Source organism: Ambystoma mexicanum, chromosome 6q (assembly GCF_040938575.1).
Source record: "Ambystoma mexicanum isolate Mex_15411 chromosome 6q, UKY_AmexF1_1, whole genome shotgun sequence".
Classification (NCBI taxonomy): domain Eukaryota; kingdom Metazoa; phylum Chordata; class Amphibia; order Caudata; family Ambystomatidae; genus Ambystoma; species Ambystoma mexicanum.
Genome location: NC_090937.1, coordinates 1512763577 through 1512790300, shown reverse-complemented (window position 1 = coordinate 1512790300; position 26724 = coordinate 1512763577). Strand labels below are relative to the sequence as shown.

Here is a 26724-nt window from a genome sequence, read left to right as displayed (position 1 = left end):
GGCCGCCATCTCCCCAGCCATGGATTGTTTCCAGACAGGATTCCAAAAAGGTACAGGAACGGCAATTAATCTTCTGATCCTGAGTATAATCAAAGCCAACGTAAAGAGGGGAGCTACTAAAGTTTACATGGCACTAATAGACTTCTCGCAGGCATTCGATACAGTAGATCGTACTACGCTATGGGCCAAACTGACAGCATGGAACTGTCCGAGACCAGTTCTCGACCCCATCCTGGCACTTCACACGGAAACATCGTTAAGGGTCCGTTTAAACCCTGCCCTGTTTATTGCATTTATCGGGGACTATCAAGAGTCTGAGAAAATGGTGAGAGCATTCCCTCCAAAAGTAGGAGGGGAGAAAGTGTCTAGGCTATGGTATGCCGATGACCTGGTTCTACTGGACCAAACAGCAATCGGCCTTCAGCGCCAGTTGACCAACGTGGCGGCCTATATGAGCACGAACAATTTGCAAATCAACAAAACGAAAACTAAAATCCTGATACTCTCAAAATCAACAAAGAGCACTAAATCAACCTTCGGCTGGGCTTTGGGACAAACAAAAATCGAAGTCATAACCGAATATAAATATCTCGGAGTAATGCTTGACAACACGCTCCGTGAAAACTCACTCCAAAACTTGCTTTGGTCCAAAGCGCGAAACTTAACCTCTCAAATGCGGGCAGTCGATGGGAAATTCGGAAAATTCTCATGGTTCCCCGCCCTGCAATTCTACAAAACGAAAGTAGTTCCAACCATTACTTATGGCATGGCGGCAAACCTCAATCTCCCGGATGAACTATGGTCACGTCTGGAAGGCTTCATCTGGAAATCAGTATAAGGCTTACCTAAGTCAGCTCCCCTTCCAGCAATCCGTCGAGAATTAGGTTTGCTATCTCTCGGAGCGGTGGTGACCATATGTGCAATTCAACTATACAGGAAAATCCTGCTCCAAAGCTCCCCCCCGATTTTTAAAATCATGGCGGCTGAACTACAAGGACGGAACTGCAAAGCCTTGGTAGATTGGGAAAAAAAAATCAAGATCGCTATGGAGGCGGTAGTGTGTGATGAAGAAATACTGATTTCAAATCCATGCCGCGTCAAAACAAAGTTAGAGCAGCAAGATTGGATTTGCACAAACGAAAAAGCTCTTTCATACAAATCGTTAAAGCACCTACCTCCCTCTCACAATCGCCTAAAGGAACCCTTAAAGTACTGTGACAAGTTCCCGGAAAAAAATCTAAGAAGAACCTTTATGCGGGCACAGCTGAACTTATTGCCTACTAGAGAAATTCTATCTAGTAGAGCGCTGTCCCCATCGGCGGAGTGTCGTCTATGCAGTGTGCCGGACAACCGAGAATCACTCCGACATCTATTAATGATATGTCCAGCCCTATCCTATGAGAGACAATCCTATCTGACACCACTCTTCAACGAAGCAAAGATGTTGGATGAGGAAACCTCCTGGTCGCGGCTGATAGCCGGGGACTCGGCTAAATGGTCCAGAACAGCTGCAAAATTTTTGACTGTCGCCCGCAAAGAGCTAATGGGCCAAATTAAAAGCGCCTCCAGGCGTGCCCTGAGGAGGCACCCTCGTTAAGCCTGCTCTCCAGTCTAGAGTAATGAAAGGAGTCTCCAGGAGTGGTGTCCTTAGGAAGTACACAAACTGCGCAACAGGGAATGCGAATTTTGAATATGTTTTGTAAAAACCTATGAGGTTATAAACAAATAAAAAAAAGAAAAAGAAAAAAAAAGAAAACCGTATCTGGTTTAGAGTGGTTAGGACAGGTTCAGCCACTCTGGGCTACATCATTTTAGGGAAAAATCCCATGCTGATTACAAAGCGAGACCTAATATATCTGAAAGGGAAGTAGCGGTAGTGCAAATTGCTAGAAAAGGCAGATACAAACCTGAGAATCTGTTATTGCCTGAAGATTTAATACTGCGGATGTCATACAAAATATTTAGACATAATCCAAAATCCTAATAGGAGGGCTTTCTATGTCAGATTTAGCAGTGCCACCTTGCCCCTAGCTGTGGCAGGAGGGAGGTGGAAAGGAGCTAGCACGTGCGATTCGCATTGTGGTCTCACAAGTGAAACAACTGCTCACTGTATTATTGTATGTTCCTTTTATGCCATCATTGGGCATACATGGTTGAAACCCGTTCTTAAAAAAGACTTGGGTGGTCTCCTCATCGCTCAGTTAGTGAGGCGCTGGCGTACCTGACTACATTTGGAAAACGTAGACAATCAGGTTCAACAGATGAATGGAGCAGGTCTGGTAGAGGACCCTCTGTTAACTTTTTAACTTGTATCTGTCTTATCTTTCATCTGCTATTCGGTTTTTATTTTTATTTTTTTATTTTTTATTTGTACTAATCCTTTTTAAAATATCCTGTCCAATGTTTTCTGAGGAGATGGGTGTTGGGAGTCCTCAATACTGCAATTAGTCAACGTGATTGCACCTAAGAGGGGATGGCACACATCTACATTTAAGAGACATTTAAGAGGCGTGTATATATATATACACACAACTATACTTCAAAGGACGTAACATCTTCTGCAACCAGCAACCTGTTCTACATCTCCGTGAGAAGAAAAAGCTCACAATCAGCAATGACACCCAGTCGCTAATCAAAATATGGCACCCGCTGATTTCGAGCAGGTGATCAGCTGGGAAAACTCACTCCAATCTAACCTGTGAGAAAGGTGGCCTACAGTAATTGTGTTCCAGGCAAGCATGCATAGTTTTAGTGTGTGTGTGTGTATGGTGTGTTTGTGGGTGAAGTGGCATGGGGGAGTGGTGTGTTTGAATCTAACACTGCTAAACTTCAGAGGAAGGTCATTGATGCATGATTGGTGGTGAAAGAGCTTGGAGGTGGGGGTAGATATGAGATGGCCTTGACCCTAGCTTAGTTGTTAGGCCTGTGGAGCACGGAAATGCGTCTCACAGCATAGCCTGGGGAGGTGTGGCATGCATCCATGCCTTTTGAAGTTGCATGGAATATTCCACTTTCAAATGTGTAAGTTTCAGCATCTACAATAATTTGCCCTTTCACTGTCAGACTCAGACCAGCGGATTCATACATTTTCTCACTGTGCCATGTGTCAAGCATTATATAATTTTTGGAGGGGGCACCCTTTTGTACCATGAATATACTCTGCTATCTGGCTAACATTCGCAACACAATGGCTCAAGTCTTTCATGGGAGCACAGCAGGTAGCATCGCTGTGTGTGATGCACCCTTGTTTGATATCTGTCTCTGACACTTACATTTAATGTCATCTAAGGCATTTAATGTCTAAAAATAACTTTCTGGTCACATTTTGTAACAATGAAAATACTAAAAAAACGTTCTCTATAGATGCAGGCTGGTACATTTATGGAAAGGGATTTTCACGTCTGGTCTTTTCATCCTTGATTCTCATTGTTGGCGAATTGAAAGGTGTAACTGCACGCAAAATCGAGAACATTAAACATCTTGTTCGCCTCAGGAATGGCGCCCAGTTTCTATTTGTTTTATTTTATTTATTTTTTAATTTGGATGGCACCCAGACACGCAGGTATCACAGCGCTTGTACGGGAATTGAAAGAACAGAGAGTAACAGAAAAAGCAATACAAGAGTTGAGGTGAATGACATAGGTTATGTATATTTGTTGAAAAGTAAAGTCTTGATTCTCAAGATTAAAGGCTCGTTTTTGATGTGGTCGGGGCGAGAGTTCCAAAGGGCGCGTGCTGTAATGCAGAAGTTTGAGCCTCCTGCTTGCTTGCAGTTGAATCTGGGGTGACTAGTGAATGGATGGCTGAGGATCGGAGGCATCGTGCCACTGGCGTGGTCACAATGCGTGGGATCAGGTAGCAGGGGTCATTGTGGTGAAGGCATTGGTGTGTTAGGACAAGTGTTTTATGGTCAATTTGTGCTTTTATGGGTAGCAATGCACTTCCCTTCTTGCTGTTGTGATATGGTCTTAATTCATTCATTTGTAGGAGTTGAAGCTTTACCAGATTTTTGCAGGATGTGCCAGAGAATAGCATGTTTCAGTAGTCGAGCCTGCTCCCAATGATAGCTTGCCCCAGTGTAAGGCAGTTGGCAGGTGAGGTACATTTCCTACTCAAGAATATGTGCTTGGCAGTGTATGCTGTGGAGAAGTCCAGAGTGTTAATGTAGCGGGACATGTTGAGTTCTGCATCCATGTAAACATCCAGGATCTTGATGTGTTTGGAGACCTGGATGGTGATTCCGTCAATCGAGAAGGTGGAGTAGGAAGAGTCTATCGATGTTAGGTGGTGAGGAGAACCCACAATGAGTAGCTCAGACCTATCGTCACTCATCACTAATGTCCCCTATCGGCTTAAGATTCTGGACAGGGTGGCATACCTGCAGATTGAGGCCTTCCTCACTGAACATGACATCCTTGCCCATAAACAGTCCAGCTTTAGACGGCCCACAGCACTGAGTCTGCGCCGCTGAATTAAAGACCAACATACTCGGGACTATGGAACAAGGTCATGAAGCCTTGCTTGTGCTGCTGGATCGCTCTGCCACGTTCAACCATTTTGATCACACCCTGCTGGCAGAGAGGCTTTGTCCTTCAGAACATTACTCCATAGCAGCAGCTGGCTGGCTGAAATATTTATTGGGGAACGCAGAGCTAGGGTTTTCTTCATGGATGCCCATGTTGATCTACCATCATTCATTTTTATTTATCAAAAAATCAAAAAGCCCAGGCGAGCGCACTCTACCCATGCGGATGGTTGAATTCCTCACACACGCAGTGTCTTGTGCCCCTCACATGGGACTATACCACTGATTGCAATGTCTAGAACTCCACCTGTGAACATTTTAAAACCTGGGTGCAAGCTAACAAACTCGCTCTTAATAGTTCTAAAACAGAAATTATGGTTCTGGGCATAGCCATACAAGTACACATCCCTCATAATTGATGGCTGTAGCACTGTAGCATCCCTATTCAGTCCAAGGTCACAACTCTTGGTGTCACTTTGGACCAAGAATTGACCATGAAGGGACCAGTTAACAGTGTTGTGTCCAGTTCCTTTTACCATCTGAAATTACTAGGCCAGATGTGCCCCTTTCTCTCCTCTACTAAATGTGCCACCATTGTATGGGCAATCATAGGTGCCTAATTGGACTATTGTTCTAGCCTATTGCATGACATCTCCAAACACGAATTTACTGACCTACAGGTTGTGAAAAACAACGTGGTACACATCGTTGAGGGCCTTCACAGTACTGACCATGTAACTGCAGCTATGAGTGCCCTATATTGACTTCCTGTCTGTAGCAGAATCTCCTTTCGGGTGTTGTGCATTACAAACAAATGCCTCTTTGGGCTAACTCCTAAGTACTTATCCACTTACATGTCTCGGCTGACAGCACCAGAACAGTGAGATCTAACAACTCTGGTATGTTGGAGGTACCTAGAACCATCTTTTCCTATGTGACCCAGAGATCCTATGCACATGCTGGACCAGGGATTTGGACTTCACTCCCACTCGACCTCAGATCCTGTGCCTCATTTCCACTGTTCAATCGAAGAGTAATAACTATACTGTTCACCTGATCATTCTGTTCTATCTATTCTGAACCCCGCTCTTCGCCCCTCCTGATCCCTCCCTTCCTGTTGTTCGTTTTTTGTTCTTTTTAGCATGTCTATGGCCCTGGGCCTGTGTTCATGCGCTTTATAAATACATTATATAAATAAACAAATACATTGTCATTAAGGCATATGTGGTGGGCTGCTATCCATTTCTGAATGACACTATATATTTTTGATTGTGTCGGCGTCCTCGGTCATAGGCAGGAGGACTTGCGTGCCATCAGCAAAGTCTGTGCATGGGATGCCCAGGGAATCAAGGTGCTCAAAGAGGGTTTTGGTATAGGTACTGTACAAGGCAGACGAGATGCAAGAGCCTTGTTGGCTGCCACAGGGGACGGGGATGGGGTCAGCAGAATTGTCACCTATGAAAATCGTGGATGTTATCTCGCTCAGGAAGGATTTGAACCAATCAGTGGCTTGATGGGAGAAATACATGTTTGTGAGGAGGTCTTCAAGGTCAAATGCTGCAGAAAGGCCTAGGAGGAGTAGAATTGCCGGGTTTCCTGAGTCACGGGTGAGGTCAAGTTGGATTTTCAGGTCCAGGTGCGGAGACCCATTCAGTTTTAAGGCAGGGAGAAACAATGCTGGAGTCGAAGGAGACATTGACAAAGTCAACTAGGGCTGGAGCAAGGCTGGCAGCACAGAGATTCACTATGTGTGCTGTACAGGCATCTCCTCATCAGTCGAGGGTTTGAGGTGTTGGATCATGGTGTTGATATCTCCAAAGGAGATGGCTGTGAAAAAGAATTTGGAAGGCGGTGAGTTCAGGGGTAGGTAGAGCTTTTGTGGAATGGGGCAGGGGAGGGTCTGGAAAGTATTTTGTCTTGCAGTATGGTCATTTTGTTTGCGAGTATTACTTGAATGGTGGAGCACCAGGCTTTGTCGACATGGATTGGGGCATGGGAGCTGGGTGTTCCAGTTCTTTGAGTATGGTAAATAGCTCACGAGTGCTAGAGCTGGCTTCTGTTGTTCTTGTGTTGAAGGAGTTGGCTTTAGTTGAGATAACTGTGTTTTTAAAAGTTTTGGCTGCAGAGCAGAAAGACTCTAAGTTGAGTGGTGTAGGGTATTTCCTCCAGGGGTGCTCTTGGGCACACATTAGCCAGTTTAGGGCACAGGGATTTCCCGTGAAACAGGTGTTGGACTTCTTGCCTGGTTTGTGGGTTCTAGGTTTGAGTGGAGCGTTCTGGTCAATGGTCTGTGTGAGGGCTGTAATGATCACTGAGGCTAAGGCTAGAAGGTCATTGAGAGAGGTTATAGTCTTGGCTAGGTGTGACTCCAGTGTTGGGGTGAGGCAGGCTTCTGTGAGTCTGCACGTGTTGCGAGAGAGGTGGGGTGAGTGTAGCATCTGGTTTATTATGATTTTGGACGTGGATGAGACAGAGGTTGATGACTGAGTGGTCTGACCAGGGTTCAGGTGTTATGTTACTGTAGGAGACAGTGGTGTTCATGCAGAGGAGCCAATCAGTGTGGGTCCTTTTAAGTGGGTGGTGGTTTGGACGAGTTGTGTGAACTTTAGTTCAGTGTGTGAATTTGTGAGGTTGTTGGCTTTGGAGTCGGCAGCATCATTGTAGCCAAGGTTGACATTCCCTAAAACTAGGAATTTGATGGCTGGTTTGATGAGTGGAGAAAGGAGGAGGGGAATGTCAGTTGGAGTGGTTGGGTTGGCAGTAAACAAGGAGGATGTTTATGGTGTTTTGTGGGTGGATTTGTGTTTGCCGGAGAGGAGTTCTGTCGCCAGGTTGCAGAGATAAGGGTATTTCCCTGAATGCAAATGAGGTTCTGCTAATACGGGTGACACTGCCTCCTACTTTGTCTATTCTATCAGTCCTGAGGATGGAACAGTTGGTGGGAAGGGCTAGAGTAGGGAAGGTCTTGCTGCACTGTGTAGCCAGTTTTCCGTTAGTGCTAGAAATTCCAGGTGTTGTTCTTCGATGAGATTGTGGATTTGAGGAGCGTGGACACAAAGGGAATGATAGCCTTTTTGTTGGATGGGAGGCTGGGAGTGTGTTATACAGGGTGTGTTAATTGCTATCTCTAGGTTACCCAAAGTAGATGGGATTTCGGAGGGTACTTGGGGTGATGCATGCCCTGAGCCTGGCTGTTATTGTATGTCTGATGCAGGGCTAAGAGTGAGGTGTGAGAGCACTGGTCCAGGTTCTGGGGATGTTAGGTTTTTGTGGTAATGTGCAGGTTCTGAATGTGGCTCCCCTTGGCTTCCCTATGCTGAGCTGGGAGTGCAGCTTTGGAATACTGGACTGTGTTATGTGTTGGGCAGAGGAAGGATGCTTCTTTTAAGTAGTATGGAGGGTGGGTTTATAGACAATCAGGTCAGGGACAGGTTGGTTGCATACCTTGAGGCTTATCTGATTGTTCTTGATGGCATGACAAGGTGCATGGCAGTTGCATGTGGGGGTGAGGCCATTGTCGGGGGGTGGGAGGAAAAGCATTGGTGGTGGAGCTTGCATGCCACAGTGCATATTGGTAATGTTGACGAAGCGCAGGCCAGTTGATTTTGTTGTGGTGCACATGAGGAAGCTTGGGCTAGAAGTGAAAGGGTGGGGAGAGATAGGGGTGGTTCTGATTCTAATCGTGGTAGTGGTGGTGGTGGCAAGGTCTCTCCTAGTAGGCGTGGTAATACAGGAATGGGACTGGTGAGGGTTGTTACCATGTCTAAACAGGCAGGAAGGAACATCTAGGGGTGGCAGGAGACAGTTGGGTCGCAGAATAGGCACGGCTCATGCTCTGTAACATCAGAGTAATGATGGGTTAAAGGGTGATGCATAGTGTGTATCACAGGGAGATTTTATTGGGAGAATGGATCTTGTACGTTGCAGCAGGATCTCAGGTAATGCGGCTTGTGAGAGGGAGACCGGTGTGCAGGTCGTCGGGAATGCTTGTATGGTGGCCGGTGATAATGGGAAGGAAGCATGTGTAGGGAGGTGGATGGTGGGAGGTGGATGGGTTTGCTAGAAGAGGCTGGGAGAGTAAGCGCTCAGTTTACCGTGATGTTGCGTGACCATCTATATACTCAAAATGTGTGTACGCATAATTCATTAGTACCATAAATAATTAACGCATGGTTATAGCCTCTTCGGACTGTTCTCATTATGATTATGCTGGAGGTCAATTTCATAATGGATTAGAGTAAAAGCAAGGCAAGAAATTTCTGGGTAGAAGCTGTGGTTTGCTCTACTCATTGACACAGAAGTCGACACCAGTGATAGGATAATTTTCTGCTAAAAACTCCATGTTGTTTTGCAAATTGTCAATGGGTCAAGTTGTTGGGATTTATTGAATGTTTAACAAAGCCCATTTTAAATAAAGTTGGAGAATAGTATCTGGTTAGAACCAAAGACATGTACAAGTGTTGCAGAATGTAAGCACATCAACTTGAGAGTCTGTTACGCTTTAGGAGATGTAGATTGGAGTGGGCAGGCTATGGGAACCTTTCTTAAATTCAGCAGATTAAGAATGTGCAACCGCGACTGTTGCTCAATTGTAATGAGGCCAGTGGGAGGCGTACCAATATTCTAGATCAGTATAATATATGACAAGTATTGTACATGGACATCCAACTAAGAACGTTTTAATTTTTCACATAATGATACATAATGATTGCTATAAGTAGAACGTTTTGGAAACTACAACTGTAAGCTGATTGATCCCCAGGATTTAGCTGTTTTAGTTTCTTGGGTAATGCATGTATTTGCTACTGAGTGAAATGGCGACCTGGAGAATGGATTGAAAGCTCATGTTAATGTGGATTTTGTTTTTTTTTAATGTCTTTTGTTTTAATTACCAGAACTAAATGTATTCTGGAAAATTAGGTCATTCAATGACAAATGTAATTCCTCAATGTCATCAAAATTGTTAAATGTACTGTCAACATTTATTTGTTTTTGGTCTTTCGATATGAAACAAAAAGCGACAGCATGACAACCACCCGCACGATCAATAATTATTTGTTCTTAAATATGCAGGTTGAAGAAGCACTTGAATCGGTGAAAAATGCCATGAATGAGCAGGATCTGGCACATCGGTTTAAAGAATTTGGCAAAGAGATGGTGAAATTAAACTATGTAGCAGCAAGAAGGCAACAGGTATGATGAACACTAGTGAATTCACTGTGCCATAATATGCAATCTGCATAAAGTCCAAAAATCTCAGTCATTAAATGGGTGAATTTAGGTTAGCTTTATATCCTGCATTAGCACCGTGGGCTGGGGAGTAAGCAATAAGGTGGCTAGGAACACGGACTGACACTACCATTGAAGGCCCGCGTTCTATGCCGTCTGCCGGCCAGCTCCGCCGCCCGCCATCTTCCCCCCACGAGCCAGCTTTTTATTTAATCCCTCCCCCTAATTTCATTTACCTGTCAACTGCGCCAGTGAGTCCCGCCGCCACAGCTTCTGTTGCTCCGGTCTCCACTTGCCTTGGAAATGGCCTCCTACATATTCCCTGGCGGCCAGGTTGGTACAGTATTGCGGTGTCCCGTTCACTGAAAGAAAATATTTTCTATTTTTAAAAAAATGATCAGCACCCGCAGATGCTAATGGTGATATGCCCCTCGGTGGCTGGGCCCACCCAGCGCCACCCACCCCTTAACTTGGTTGGCCGGCCGTTACCCACGCGGTGTGCCCGCCAAATTGGGGCATATCGCCTGAATAGGCTATTCAAAACTGCATTTATTATGGATCAACCATAGTACACTGTAAAGCAGGAGTGATTCTCTGCTATATTGAAGTGACTTTCCAGAGACTCCTCGAGCATGAAGTTCAATGGCAAAGAAAATAACAAAATATAATAACAGTGTGAGAGGGCTTTTAGTAGGAGAATCCCTGTCTATAAACGTATAGCTGTAGATCTGTTCAAACAGTTTGGCTTGAAGCAGTTTCCTGATTTAAAGTCATTACTCTTGCTCAGTCACTTCTGATGGTATTTCGTTGCAAAGAATGTAGACATGAGTAAAGAACAGCCCCGTCTACGTTCCTGCTTTCTTAGTTACTGCTGTTGTTTTCTCTTGTAATGGTATATCTCAGTACTCTGGCAGATGCAGTTTGCTTGGTAAGGCGTTTTATGAGCAGGCACATAGTTCAAATCTTATCCTGTGCTTCAACAGGAACAACTGAATGGCTTTTATTGCTCCTAGTACTTGGTCCAGAGGCCTTAGGTGCAGTATTAATTCTATACAATTTGAATTTGTTCTGCCCTATGAGATATTTTTGATGGGCCTATGAAAAGGCTGTTTCAGACTTGCTGCCACCAATTACACAATCAACCATGGGGATCTTTTAGATATCACAAATGAAATGAATTACCTTTCTGGGATGTGTAAGACTTATTCATCCCCTCCACTGCATCAATTATACAATATGGCTCACTTTAGTGTAACCTGAAACCATGTATTGTCTCGCCGCCCTTTACAGATTGTGGAGCCTGATACTGCAATCCTATATGCCATTTGTATTTCACTCATATCCCTGCCTCCATTTAGTGTATAGTTCAGGGTTGGTGTTGATTGTGAACTAGTTTATTAGCATTGAAAATAGGCATTGCACAATTATGCTTTCCCACACTGGTTTTTTTCAGTGATCTCTGCATCAGGCCTGCTCTATATTAATGTGAACTTGGAGGGCATTATCTGACTCCTCACTTTTGTTTGGAAGGCAGTTACTGTATCTTTCTCAGAAACGTTGTGTATGTAGAGTTCCCTAGCTGGGTAACCGGCATAGCCAGTTTCCTGATTCATTGGTGTCTCGTGTGCCCTGGAGGCTGTTGCTCTTGTCCTCTTGTCGGCAAGTCTTGCTTCAGTTTGCTCTGGCGTCTCATTTGCCCTGGAGAAAGTTGCTCTTGTTCTCTTTTTGGCAAGTCGTGCTGCTGTTTGTTGTTGTGTTTTAGAAGCTCTTGATATTGATTTTCGCTTTGCATAAGATGGAGCTTTTCCAAAAGATGTTTGTTTTTTGTGCGGCATGTTTCAGTCACTCAATGGCTTTAGCACATTTGAGAACATTTCCAAGAAAGATTGATTGATTGTGCTCTCTTCTTGTAAATGAACTTAAGTAAACTGTAACTTTGCCATTTCCCATATTTGGAGTGGCATGATAAAAACCCATTTTGTATATTTTTTTATTCCCTTAAAACATGCATTAATAAACACTTTCAAACTTTATACAGTAGTAAAACATTTCAAAGGAATAACCAACACATCAAACATTTTGCTTCAGACACGTTTCTAAATGTTGACTCCTTCTATTACCTATTGTAGTGAATCTGGGTGAGCATCAGTAAATGAGGGTGGCTTAGGAGTTAATTATTTGCATCCAAACAGACTACAATCTTGCCCCAGACAAATGAGGAATCCATGCAAAATTAGTTAGCAGTGAGTTTAATGGGCTGGATTTGTATAGCCGGACAAACATACATACATTCAGTTTTATATATAAAGATTTTCTCTTTCACAATATTTTATCCGGTTTGTTACTGGTATGGTTTGAATTTAGTGATTACTTTTGGAATTGAGATGTCCATAAAGGGCAACCCGAATCTAGTAGGGAATATCACATATAAGAAAAGAAATGTAGATACAACTGCATATTCGACAATATTTAGGCCAAACCCAGCTATGTTTTCACTTCATGAATTGATTATTCGCGTATTCTATATTGAGAATACCACCTAGTGCACTCTGGAGTATGGATGACTAATGATGCTTTACAATTGCAACCACTTCAACTGAGCACCTCTCTCTCTCTCTCTCTCTCTCTCTCTCTCTCTCTCTCTCTCTCTCACACACACACACACACACATGCACACACACACACACTCTCTCTCTATGGATCCATTTAAAGTCCTCATATAAACCATGAATATCACTTTCATCTTTGCTTGTATGTATGTTTCCATCAATGTGGTTATGATACATTTTCTTGTCATATCTCTAGCACTTTGATGGCTAATGTACAATTGTTCTACTCTCCTTAGAGGTCAGTATCACTGTCGGTAATGCCTGTTTCACCCCATGCATGGAATCGAAATAAACCTCTGCCCCCATTAGCATTTCTATGTGGACAAATAGGCCGAGATCCAGCAGCTCTGTCGTCATTTAGCAAGCACTAAAAATCAGTGGTAGTGTATAGTGAGGCACTGTAATGGTGGCTACCTTTAGCATTCCCCTCTGTGCTCATAATGTTTTGGTAAATGATTTGTCTAGAATCCTGAAGAAAGTGCTTGCATAACACGGTCCATACTACAGAACAGAATTAGTGCCTTAGACCCTGAAAAACAGAAGGGTTGTATAATCCCATAGGAAAATGTTTTGTGAATCAGGCCCTTAATGTTTAAAGGATACTCATTTTCCTTTATGACAGAGATTATGAGGTGTGAATGTCTTTGATATTGGATGTGCTTATTGTTAAGAAACAGATATCAATTGGCTGATTCTTCATAAAGATACCGTGAGTAACTCTGACCTCATTTGATTTTAACAGCCACAGGGTGTGATTTTTTTTGTTGTATAAATGAAACTCACATTTAGTAACTCTGATTTACTCTTGACTTAATGTGGGATGTTTTTACCCATGCATCCAAGCCCTACCATAAAACTGTGCCATCCATGGAATTGGAAGAAGAGGAGGCGAACATCCCAGATCTTGCGAGTTCCATCAGCGAAAGGAGAGAATGGACATCGCAAGAGGGGGGGCTTGTGGGATGTTTTTACCCATGCATCCGAGCCCTACCACAAAAACTGTGGCTTACTGGCATGGAAAACATCATGATGGCCAGAACTCCCCAGAGAGTGCACAGGGAAAACATGAAGAATAGGCTGCCACCCATTTTTGCCTATGTTGTGAGCACAGGAGGGCAATGCCTAAAACCACCATTGGGCTACACACACAGTAGCCTGAAACCATTGGGAATGGCAATGCTGATTGCCAAAAAGCAACTCAGAACTGTGGGGAATTCATTTTCTTAATCCCAAAAATGGTTGCAATACCGGTACTCACCACTATCAGAAAGCCGGCGTTTTAAAACAACCAGACTTTTGTGTAAAACTGAACAAATGAAAGAAAACCAGGCCAAGGAAAGACTTGCTAAGAGGTGGAAGAATGTAAAACTATATTCTGAAATGACTTAAAGGAAGTAATTATTTAATGTACATGTAAAAATTGTAAGTTTTGATTTAAACTGGGAACTGAAGTGACATTTAGCTGAATTCTGCCTGACAACTACCCCCGACAGGAGAAACCTGCTCAGCCACTCTTCCCAGGCCTAGCTGCATCCTGCTGCCCCTTGCCAAAAGGAGTTGACACCTCTCTGATTAGATTAGGGGTGGAGCACCTGGGAACTAAAAGGGACAGAACAATGCAACTTCCTTGACTCAGGCAAATGTTCTATTGGGGGCATCGTAAAATGGCGTCCTCTTGGGAGAAACTGGGGGGCAGCTGTGCCTCTGTGAACAAGCTGGCTTGGGGGAAGTGGATAAACCAGTTATTCCACCATGTGATGTGGGAAGCCACACCTCTTTTTGACCAGGGCATAATTTTAAAAAGATAGATAACTCATAGTGCGGACTGGTCAAAATTATATAAATAATACCATTATTCTTGTGATTTTTCTGTGCACGTTTTAAGAGGCGTTAGGACCCTGTGGTGTATTCTGGGGGGTTGCTAGCGGAAAATAGGGTCTCACTCCAAATGTATGCATGTTAAAAATCTGACACTTTATCATCTGTAACCCATATCCCTGGTGCACATTTGTGTAAAATCTGGAAAGGTTTAGAGGTCGTTATCTGGATGAAAAGAGGAGAATTCTGTCATCCGTGGACACGACATCGTACAAAGACAAGGATCGGATGGTTTGGTGCTACAGAAAATATGTTAACTGGACCTATAATATTAGAAAAATGGTACATAAATAAATATGTATTTGGGTCAGAAATAGATTTGTGTGCAAATTGACCAGGGGAGGATCCTCTGACCCATAAACAGACCTAATCATGATGACAATCCATTTCCTTCCCCCAATCATGGGAGAGGGGAGAATTGGGCCAATGACAAGTAGAGGGGGGCAGGCTTAGCTAGGCACAGACACACACCCATTTTCAAAACACATAAAAAGAGACTGCTGGGACAGGTAGATAGATTCAATTCCATTTGCTGCGGAGCATGCTGACCGACGACTTCACATCCAGAGATCCAGACTTCAAATCCATCAATCTCCAGAACCTGTAGCAGAAATTAACTCCAGAATTTGTAGCAGAGAGGCCTGAATCCACCAGCTGAATCCTCTTCAGCTTGCCTCAAAACCAACCAAACTATTCAACAGAGGGGCGAGCTGTTTGAATTTTTGCCAAGAATTTTTGCAAGAACCTGTAGCAGTATCCAGAAAGCAGTGCTGTATCCGGAACCCGAGAGAACCACAAACCAGACCATTGTGAGCAGATCCAGTGCTTGACAGACCCAGAGAGCAGAACTGACCCAGATAGCCGGGACTTCAGAACCACCCGCCGGAAGTCCCGTCCAACCTGACCAGACCGTGATGAGGCCTATTTCAAATTGATATTGTGAGTACCTAGCAGAACTGTGCAGAACCAATCTCTGTAATGTAATCCAAACTATTTTAACCTAAGTAGAACAGCCTCCTAGAAATCATGTCATCTGTCATTTTTAAAGCTGCACAACTCTCACCTGTCAATTCTGCAGCTGCAAGCTGTCACCTGTCATTTTTAGTTTTACTTTAAATCCGATGGTTTAACTTTCATTTTAAATCTTTGATTATAGGCTTTCCAACAAACCTAGAACCAACTTCCTATCCTTTTTCTGCAATCACAAGTTACGCACTCGCAACATTTACTGCGATTTGCGATTTTGGCTCAATTTCTCCACTTGTCAAAAGAGCAGCTCCATTCTTTCTTTTGTTAAAATCCGTTTGCAACTTGGTAATAACTCATAGAGCATTGCTAAAGTGAGCCTGAACTAATACCAACACGCATCTCCCACTCACCCTGAATCTCTAGAGGGAATTAAAATCAGTCGGCACATTTTCCCATCCATTGCCATCACATTTAAAAGCATTTTGGGCCTGTGTTTCAAACCTCTACCTGTTTCCCTCTAAGCTTGCTGGGGGGGGGGAACTGCATTTCGTATTGCATTTTGTTGGGATTCTTGAAGACTGTGTGCTCTCCTTCCATTTCTTACATTGCATAGGGGGGAGTGAATTGTCAAGGAAAAGTGATTACATTGTCTTTTGTTGAAGCCACATCAAGTTATCTTCTGTACTGCATTTCATTCATCATTGCTTTTCCTTGAACCATATAAAGCATTCTTTCCCACCTTATTCTTCTGTTCCTATTCATAAGTTACCTCTTGCTGATTACTGCTCATATTCACAAGTGTAATATCCATTATCAATTTATTTATAGAAGTGTGATACATATATATATTGTTTAAATGTTCAAATAAACCTTTTAATTTGCAAAACAAACCTACTTCTTGGCTCAGTGGGGTCAGGGGGATTCTAAGAGGGGGGTGTTATACAAGGGTTGTTATCCAGAGTACTGAACTGGACATAGAAATACATCAATAAAGGTTTTCCTCAGCATCCCAGACTAGGCATTGACTTAGCTATAGTGTTGATTGAATATCGATTACAGAAGTGGGGGCTCGGAGCCGGGATATTCTGGGTTAGATTTACCACTTGTGCAGATTAATACAGTGTGCCAACTGACCAGATACACATATCCGGTTAGATCACCACGCTGTTTTACACTGTGAAAGCATCCCTCAAAGGAACGCTCTAAGGAAACGGTCTGTTTTGCAAAATAAAATACAAACTTCTGTAAGTCAGGAAGGAACTCAAATTCCAGAATGACGACCTTGGTAGATATGAAAATAGCCAGAGAGCACTTCTTACATAAGCTATTTGTGAGAGGTGAGTGGACTCATCAGGACCAAACGGTCTGGCTGCAGGCAATCGCGCAACAGGTCACTGAAACAGGGTCAGATAGATGGAGAGATCAGGGTCCCTTACATGTGGCCCTGAGTAAATTATACATGGCTCCTAAGGTTAAAGATGAACACGACAAGATGGTTAGGATAGCGGCATATTTGTATCTATAAAAGGAGTCATGCAGGACAAATGTGCTGAAGGCCAAGATCTGGCAAGTAGGCAACAGATGGCGTTAGAAAAGGCCCAATCTGACCTGGCCTCTTCTGAGCAGAGGCTGCAGAGGAGCCAGGAGTCAGAAAATGATAGTAGGCAGTATATCATTAAAATAAAAGAGGACATGGATATACTGCAACAGGAAAAGACAGACCAGGATACCAGAATTCTGGCTTTGCAGAAGGAGCACCAAGAAAGTTTAGACTCCTTACTGCAGAGCCAGAAAAGGCTGGAGCAACAACTGGACTTCAACAGGGCATGCACAGAGCAGGTAGCCACCCTGCAAATTCGATTAGACAGAGAGAAAGAGGAAAGCAATAAATTGATTCTGAAAGACCTGGATACCCAGGCAGAGTTTGATCAGGAGCGCCAGAAAGCTGGTGCCTTCCAAAGGCAAAGTGACGACCTGGCGGCACAGATGAAGGCTCTTAGTCAGGAAAGGGATACCTTGGGCCAGGAAGTCTGGCACTTAAAATGGAAAATGGAAGAAAATCACCTGGCCCTCCAGGGGCTGGGTGACCACCAAAAAGAGCATCAGGGCTTGCTAGATCACACCAGTAGGGTGGAGGAGGCTCTGGCAAGAAAGGAGCAGGCCAGTAGGGATGGGACTGAGGACGTAACCCTCCTGCAGCAGAGACTGGCCCAGTACTCCAGGACCAATCAGGAGGCACATAGAGAAAATGAAGCTCTCTGTCAGCACAATGATAGGCTCCAGCAACAGGTAGCGATGCAGGAGAGCCTACAATTTGCAATGTGGGGAGGATCAGGCCCCACAAGAGTTTGTGCAAGAATTAAAGCGTCCTTTTGCGCAGACCACCTGAAGGGTGCGCACGGATAGCAGAGAATTTATCAATACGTTTTTCCATGCCTCACCCAAATACATAATGACCCAGCTCATGAGAGATTTTCATGAGAAAAGATCTTTAGACTGGGTCATTGAACAGGCTACCCGGATCTATGAGGCGCAGAAGCCCATCGAAAATAAAAATAATGCGCAGAAAACCCCCAAAACCAACAGCACCCCTGCTGCTGCCAAGGTGGCAGAGGTAAAGTTTGCCCCCGTTTTAGATTTGGAGATGGGGGGGCCTAAAAACCTGCCTGCACCAAATAATTCACAGCCAAGAAAGCCCTCGGGCCAGTCACAGACAGGGAGTCGAGGAGGTAGTCCCACAAATGGGGTCCCCCGCTCCCCTGACTATGTAAGTCCCCGCTACAAGGGAAACCGACCCATCCTGGGTTATGTGTGGACTCCTCCAGCCCAAGGGGGTGGATCCAGCCAAGCGCCTAACCCAGGGAACTTCCCTCCTAACTTCCCCCAGGAGGGCAGAAATTCACCAAATCCTGGGCAGAACTTTTTTCCCAGGTATCCACCCAATTTCCAACCCCAAAACCACCCATCCTTCTTTCCCCAATTCCCTGAGCCCAGACAACCTACTCCGGGAGAGGGGAGGCCAAGGGTGGAGGGGTACCCAAATCTTCCCAATCCGAGGTAATACCAGAGAAGGGATAGCTACCCTTCCTGGGATCAGCCCAGGGGAGAAAATAGAGCCCCGTATCATCCTGAGCGGGTTTCACAACTTGAGCGCCATGTCCAAAATATGGCACTGGATCTGGGTCACATACTGAGGGCTCAACAGAACCCTCAGATGAGCATGCCACCGCAGAATGCCCCAAACTCTGGACCTGGGCGCTCCAGAACAATGACGGGGGCAGCACCCTGATAACCCACCGGTTCCCAGGGAGGAGGCACAAGGGGAAGGGGTGTGTAAAGCCTTGGAGGAAGCTTCCTTCCCAACTTGTAAACAGCCCCTGGAAAACCAGGAACCGGAAACAAAATCTCCTACCCCTGAAAGTCTGCCACCCAAGGAGCAGAGAGGAGGTAGGAGAAACAAAGTACCCAAACAGGCCCAGTTTGTGGAGGAGGTACAGATCTTCCAATTTGAGGGAGAGGGATCCTCAGAGGATCCTGGGGAAAGGATCTTCTCCTTTAGAGATGGGGGAACTCCTCCCAAGGAAAAATGGGTCCCAAGGGATGCCAATTCAGACTGGGGAGATGTGGAGACTGAGCTACCGCCGCCCATCATCTCATCCCAAAACCGACAATACCAAAATCCCCTGGTTCAAACCCATCCTGGTGACTGCCTCCAAAAAGGGGGGGGGGTGGCCCAGAACCGGAACCAGGGGAACCCACAATGGCTCTGATCTCCAGTTGCCAACTTTTTCTTTCAGATTCCCAAGACTCTCCACAGAATTCTGGCCAAATCTCTTCTCTCGCCATGTCCAAAACCAGAAAGTTAGCCCACCAGTTTATCCAAAAATGTGCATTATCTGTGCCCCCTTGTGGAGAAGGAGGGAAGATATTATGCCCCGGTACAAGTACAGGGGCAGGGTACAATTTTGGCACTGGTGGACACTGGATCCCAAGCTACCCTTCTGTCCAAAAGGGCCTTTGATGAACTAAATGCAGGAGGGGGGATAATTACCGTATTCCTCTCACCTCTCTTCCTGGACAACTGCAGAGCTTTGACGGGAAGGAAATTCCTGTCGAGGGGACTGCAGATTTGGACATCAAAATTGGGCAACACAAGGTGAAACACCCGGTCATAGTAGTGACTCCAGAGGGCACCCCTTGTTTACTAGGGAATGACCTCCTGAGAAGGTTGTTACCCCTAATAGATTGCGTAAACAAGGTCCTCTGGACCCAGACTAGTCGACCAATAAAATTAAAACAGAGTGTCAACCATGTTAGTTTAAATGGCACCTGCCACATGGTTGAACAAAAATCTGACCAAGTAGAATTTCACTTCCAGAACAACCAAATTCCAGACGTGACAGTAATAGCAGTAGGACAACAGACTGGTGATGGGGGGTCCTCTCTATTTTTGAAAATCAACCTTCCTTCCAGTTTAAGGTGGTATTCCACACTGGAAGGAAACACCCTGAAATTCTTTACTAATCCACAATCAGAAACTCCCACTCCTATAGTCCAGAAAGATTTGAAATCAGCTCAGAGCCTGGCTGATATTCTGCAAATTGGAGAGCAGTTGTTCATCCCTGTTCAGTTAAATGATGGGAAGGACTCTGTTCTCGCTCGAGTGTGTGTGAACAACGGTAAGAGCTTCATCAGCGAAGCCATGTTCCGCCAACTCCCAAAAGATCCAGCCATTCCCACATTCAAACTGCTAGACAAATGGGAAATGGACCTGGAAGCACCTAATTCCAAACATCTCCTGCCAAGCAGGTGTATGCTCAAAATCTCCATTGGCAACAAGAGCATAGTCCATAATTGTTGGGTCGTGCGAGACGTCACTGCCGCCTTTTACTTAGGCAGTGACATTCTCAATCGCTTTGCCATTAGTTTGGACCTAATAAACTTCAAAGCTTGGTCCCGATTAGTGGATAATCCCATGGGCTTTGATGATCCAGAAAAAGCATTTAGGTCAGCTCAATTGCTACCTTATGCAGTTGAAATTCAGATTAAAGAGGAAGTCACCATCCCAGAAAGGACCCGACAATTCTCCCTGGAAGTGAAAGTTAAAAGAGGACAAAAATTGAAAAACCCTGATGCTTATATTCATCTAAATGCTTCTCTCCAACAGCAAGGGTTAGGGGTAAACCCAACACCATTAGTCAACATAGAACATGACACCATTCCAATAGAGGTGGATAACAGCGACTTAAAGAGTATTACTCTAGCCGCAGGCACCATTCTTGGAATTGCGGTTGATGATCGACATTTTTCCATTGATCTAGGAAATGAACTGTTAGGACCAATCCCCAAGGACTGTTTTGACAGTGACAGTGATGACAATACAACACCAGACAGGATTTTCACCTGGCATGGGGGGAACTTCCTGGTGTACACTTCTTGCCCTTATGGTAAGGAAGATGTGACTTGTGACTTCAGGAGGGATGAGGTGATTTTCCAGGTCCATGTGGGCTGCCTTTCCCACCTGAAGCTTCCAGTCCAAATCAGCACTCTGACCAGGGACTTCTCCACCCAGCTGGAGGAGGCCGCTGAGATAGCCAAACCAGAAGTCTTTCCCGGCTTCAGGCAGATGGTGGAAGAGAGGGTCAACCTAGCTGACGCCTGCGTGACCCTGGAACAGAAGCAAAAGTTGAAATAAGTTTTCTTGGATTTCCAAGATCTCTTTGCGGTAGACTCATATGACTGTGGTCGCACCGACATCCACACCACAACAATTCCCACGGGCCCTGGAATGACTCCAGTGTTTGTGAAGCAATATCGCTTGCCTCTCGCATCCATGGAGTCCCTTACTGAAATAATTAAGAACCTTGAGTCCCGGGGAATAATCCGTCCAGTCCACAGCACTTTCAATAATCTTGTGCTGGGAATATTGAAGCCAAACGGCCAGTGGAGACTCTGCGCCGACCTTAGGGAGCTCAACAAATGGGTCCATACTTCCCGATGGCCTCTGCCCTACATTGACCAAGGGCTGGCCCAGATCCAGGGGTCACAGGTATTCACAGCAATAGACCTGACCAATGGATACTGGACCGTGCCTGTCAGTAGGGAGGACCAATACAACCTTTGGGGGCCAGCAGTACACATGGACCCGGACTTCCTTCGGATACCTCAACTCCGGCAATGAATTCAACATTTTCCTACATAAGGCCATGCCCGACCTGGGTGCGAGGGGTAACCTGGCTTATGTAGATGATGTCCTCATCAAAAGTTCATCTGTGGAAGAACACATAGCGGAGATCCGTTATGTTCTGATGCAGTTGAGGGCCGCCGGAGCAACACTTTCCTTCCAGAAAGCACAGTGGTGTAGAACCTGTGTTAATTTCTTGGGGTATGAGATTACTCCTCAGGGTCTCTGTCCCCAGGAAAAGAAAGTGGAAGCACTTCAGATACTGAAAGACCCCACAACTCTGCGGGAACTAAGGAGCCTCCTTGGACTGACTAATTACAGCAGAAAGTTCATTGAAGGCTACGCAGAGATCACTAGACCCCTGATTCATCTCTCGAATGGGGGGGGGTCAAGTGGGAATGGGGTCCAGAACAATCCGAGGCAGTAAGACATCTCAAAAGAAGCCTCTCACAAGCGCCTTGCCTAGCTTAGCATGTCAGAAACAAGGAGTTCTTCCTGGAGACAGGGTTCTCTAATACGTTCTTGACGGCAGTATTATACCAAAAGCATGACAAGGTCAATAAAGTAATCTCCTATGCGAGCAAAACTTTATCCTCTGTGGAGGAAAAATTCAACGATTGTGAGAAGGCACTCCTGGCAATGGTGTGGGCATTGAAGAATTACCGCCCGTTTATCCAGGGGGAACACATCATAGTGGGGACTCCACACCAGCCTCTGCAATATCTCCAAAGTGACAGGATCCGGGCTGGAAATGTGAGTAATTCCCGAATTACTTCCTGGATTCTGTCAATGCAAGGCTTTCCTGTAGAGGTCAGATATGGCCAAAACAAGAAGAGTCCCCTCGCGCAAGGTCTGGCTGACTTGCATGATTGTGCCAGAGAAAACTGTCTCGAGGACGAAAGTCTAAAAACCAACGACAACATGGAGGCATACCTTAATTCCCCACACAAAGTCTTTGAAGAAGACAAGTGTGAGGGAATGCCCACTGTCTATGTGGATGGATGCTCGTACCATGTTGACAACAACAGGGAGAAAGAAATGGTGGCCGGCGTAGGGAATGCCTGGGTGAAGGAGTTTCCAGAACCCTCCGCTGGATACAAAATTGGTCCCCGAAGTAGTCAGGTGGCAGAGTTGATAGCTGTGCATCAGGCCATCCTCACTGCTGTCCAACATCAACTCCACGAACGGGTCATAATCACTGATTCGGATTATGTACGGAACGGGTTCATGGAGCACCTGGTTAATTGGAAAACCAGAGGCATGTTATGTGCTAATAACAAACCCCTGAAACATGGGAAGTTAAACCAAAACATTGATGATCTGGTCACCTTGAATGGGATGACCATCTACTGGAAGAAGATCAAGGGTCATTCCAAAGTAGAGGGACCAGACAAAACTGGAAATGACTTAGTTGATCAGCGGGCCAAAACCGGGGCCATCCAAGGGGATCTAATAGAAACAGAGTCCCTGTTGGGGGAACTCCAGGTCACTGCTATCACTAGGTCCCAGACAAATGCTCACAATGATCTTTCAACTGCACAATGGAGTAAGGAGACCCCTGATGCTGATTTGATTACGGCTCAAAAGGGGGATCCAATAATTTGTAAGTTTTACCAACACATTGAGGACCCTGAGAACTTTCCCCTGATGGATACCGATTACATTGGGAAAGAGGACCTAAGAGTGTTGATGAAATGTCCAAAGATGTTCTGGATCCAAGACGGGCTGTTGGTAAGGAAATCCCAAGCTGGCCATGATCAGTGGGTGGTTCCTACCTCATTCCGAAGCCTGATGTTAAGTCACGCCCATGATGCGGCCACCGCCGGTCATAGGGGGTTTCACACAACACTGGAAATCTTAAGAGAGGTTGCATACTGGCCACACATGGGGCAGGACCTCGACCAATACTTGAAGGGGTGTCTTGTGTGTGCACAATTTCAGCCATCATCCCTCACACACCGTGCGCCTCTCCAAAAGAGGGGGATGACACTGCCATGGTCAGATTTGCAAATCGACTTTGTAGGCCCTGTAATCCACTCGTCTAGAGGAAACAAGTACATGTTGACCGTTACATGCTTGTTTACCAAGTGAGTGGAATGTCTCCCAGCCCCAAATTGCAAGGCAGAAACAGCAGCTGCCCTGATGATTAACCACATCTTTTCCCGTTTTGGTCTACCTCAAAGGATTGAGTCAGACAGGGGTAGCCACTTCACCAGTGAAGTAATGACAAAGATGTGGGAGATACTGGGGGTCAAAAGGCAGCTACACATTGCTTACAGGCCAGCTTCTTCTGGAGCAGTGGAGAGATACAACCGAACCGTTGTGAGCATATTAAAAAAGTTTGTGGCAGATTCTGGGCCAAGTTGGGATATCCGATTACCTCTGGTCCTAATGGCCATCAGATCTACCCCATCATCTGCAACTAAAATGTCACCATTTGAGTTGATGACTGGACGCAAGATGGTGCTTCCCCAGCATTTGCTCTACAGGACCCAAGAGCAGACCCTGATAAATGCCTCCACAACTCATGAGTATGTGGAGAATTTAAGGAAAGACCTTCAGCATGCGTTTGCCTATGTTCAGCGGAATCTAGAAAGATCAGCTGATAGCATAAAAACCCACTACGACCTGAAGACCACCAGGAAGGAATATACTGTGGAGGACCGGGTCTATCTATACAATTTCCAAAGGAACCAGGCCAAACAGCAAAAATTTTTGTTTACATGGAAGGGACTGTTTGAAATTATAGACACAATCTCCCCTGTGGCCTACAAGATCTGCATCCCCAAAGGCGGTTTGGCAGAGGGGGAAGACAAGTGGGTCCATATAAATCAGCTAAAGTGTTGCCATCCCAGACACACTCTGCAACAACTGGAGGGCACTGCCTAAAACCACCATTGGGCTACACACACAGTAGCCTGAAACCATTGGGAATGGCAATGCTGATTGCCGAAAAGCAACTCAGAACTGTGGGGAATTCATTTTCTTAATCCCAAAAATGGTTGCAATACCGGTACTCACCACTATCAGAAAGCCGGCGTTTTAAAACCACCAGACTTTTGTGTAAAACTGAACAAATGAAACAAAACCAGGCCAAGGAAAGACTTGCTAAGAGGTGGAAGAATGTAAAACTATATTCTGAAATGACTTGAAGGAAGTAATTATTTAATGTACATGTAAAAATTGTAAGTTTTGATTTAAACTGGGAACTAAAGTGACATTTAGCTGAATTCTGCCTGACAACTACCCCCGACAGGAGAAACCTGCTCAGCCACTCTTCCCAGGCCTAGCTGCATCCTGCTGCCCCTTGCCAAAAGGAGTTGACACCTCTCTGATTAGATTAGGGGTGGAGCACCTGGGAACTAAAAGGGACAGAACAATGCAACTTCCTTGACTCAGGCAAATGTTCTATTGGGGGCATCGTAAAATGGCGTCCTCTTGGGAGAAACTGGGGGGCAGCTGTGCCTCTGTGAACAAGCTGGCTTGGGGGAAGTGGATAAACCAGTTATTCCACCATTTGATGTGGGAAGCCACACCACTCTTTGACCAGGGCATAATTTTAAAAAGATAGATAACTTATAGTGCGGACTGGTCAAAATTATATAAATAATACCATTATTCTTGTGATTTTTCTGTGCACGTTTTAAGATGCGTTAGCACCCTGTGGTGTATTCTGGGGGTTGCTAGCGGAAAATAGGGTCTCACTCCAAATGTATGCATGTTAAAAATCTGACACTTTATCATCTGTAACCCATATCCCTGGTGCACATTTGTGTAAAATCTGGAAAGGTTTAGAGGTCGTTATCTGGATGAAAAGGGGAGAATTCTGTCATCAGTGGACATGACATCGTACAAAGACAGGGATCGGATGGTTTGGTGCTACAGAAAATATGTTAACTGGACCTATAATATTAGAAAAATGGTACATAGATAAATATGTATTTGGGTTAGAAATAGAGTTGTGTGCAAATTGACCAGGGGAGTATCCTCTGACCCATAAACAGACCTCATCATGATGACAATCCATTTCCTTCCCCCAATCATGGGAGAGGGGAGAATTGGGCCAATGACAAGTAGAGAGGGGCAGGCTTAGCTAGGCCCAGACACACACCCATTTTCAAAACACATAAAAAGAGACTGCTGGGACAGGTAGAGAGATTCAATTCCATATGCTGCGGAGCATGCTGACCGACGACTTCACATCCAGAGATCCAGACTTCAAATCCATCAATCTCCAGAACCTGTAGCAGAAATTAACTCCAGAATTTGTAGCAGAGAGGCCTGAATCCACCAGCTGAATCCACTTCAGCAGGCCTCAAAACCAACCAAACTATTCAACAGCCGGGCGAGCTGTTTGAATTTTTGCCAAGAATTTTTGCAAGAACCTGTAGCAGTATCCAGAAAGCAGTGCTGTATCCGGAACCCGAGAGAACCACAAACCAGACTGTTGTGAGCAGATCCGGTGCTTGACAGACCCAGAGAGCAGAGCTGACCCAGATAGCCGGGACTTCAGAACCACCCGCCGGAAGTCCCGTCCAACCTGACCAGACCGTGACGAGGCCTATTTCAAATTGATATTGTGAGTACCTAGCAGAACTGTGCAGAACCAATCTCTTAGTTAAAATAATCTAATCCAAACTATTTTAACCTAAGTAGAACAGCCTCCTAGAAATCGTGTCATCTGTCATTTTTAAAGCTGCACAACTGTCACCTGTCAATTCTGCAGCTGCAAGCTGTCACGTGTCATTTTGAGTTTTACTTTAAATCCGAAAATCTACCTTTATTAAATCGTCCGTATCTCTGGAACTGTGGTTTAACTTTCATTTTAAAGCTGTGATTCTAGGCTTTCCAACGAACCTTAGAACCGACTTCCTATCCTTTTTCCGCAATCACGAGTTACGCACTGGCGAAATTTACCGCGATTTGCGATTTTGGCTCAATTTCTCCACTTGTCAAAAGAGCAGCTCCAATCTTTCTTTTGTTAAAATCCGTTTGCAACTTGGTAATAACTCAATAGAGCATTGCTAAAGTGAGCCTGAACTAATACCAACACGCATCTCCCACTCACCCTGAATCTCTAGAGGGAATTAAAATCAGTTGGCACATTTTCCCATCCATTGCCATCACATTTAAAAGCATTTTGGGCCTGTGTTTCAAACCTCTACCTGTTTCCCTCTAAGCTTGCTGGGGGGGAACTGCATTTCGTATTGCATTTTGTTGGGATTCTTGAAGACTGTGTGCTCTCCTTCCATTTCTTACATTGCATAGGGGGGGGGGGCTGAATTGTCAAGGAAAAGTGATTACATTGTCTTTTGTTGAAGCCACATCAA

General features: G+C 45.0%; 1 protein-coding gene across 2 annotated transcripts in view; it reads left to right on the top strand.

Moving 5' to 3' along the window:
- Window positions 1-26724, top strand: part of LOC138516807 (catenin alpha-2) — a 3575147-nt gene that overhangs the window by 932498 nt on the left and 2615925 nt on the right. For both annotated transcript variants that reach the window (XM_069632215.1, XM_069632216.1), the window contains exon 5: window positions 9599-9718. In XM_069632215.1, the coding sequence (XP_069488316.1) occupies window positions 9599-9718 (120 nt within the window). The remainder of the gene's footprint in view (window positions 1-9598; window positions 9719-26724) is intronic.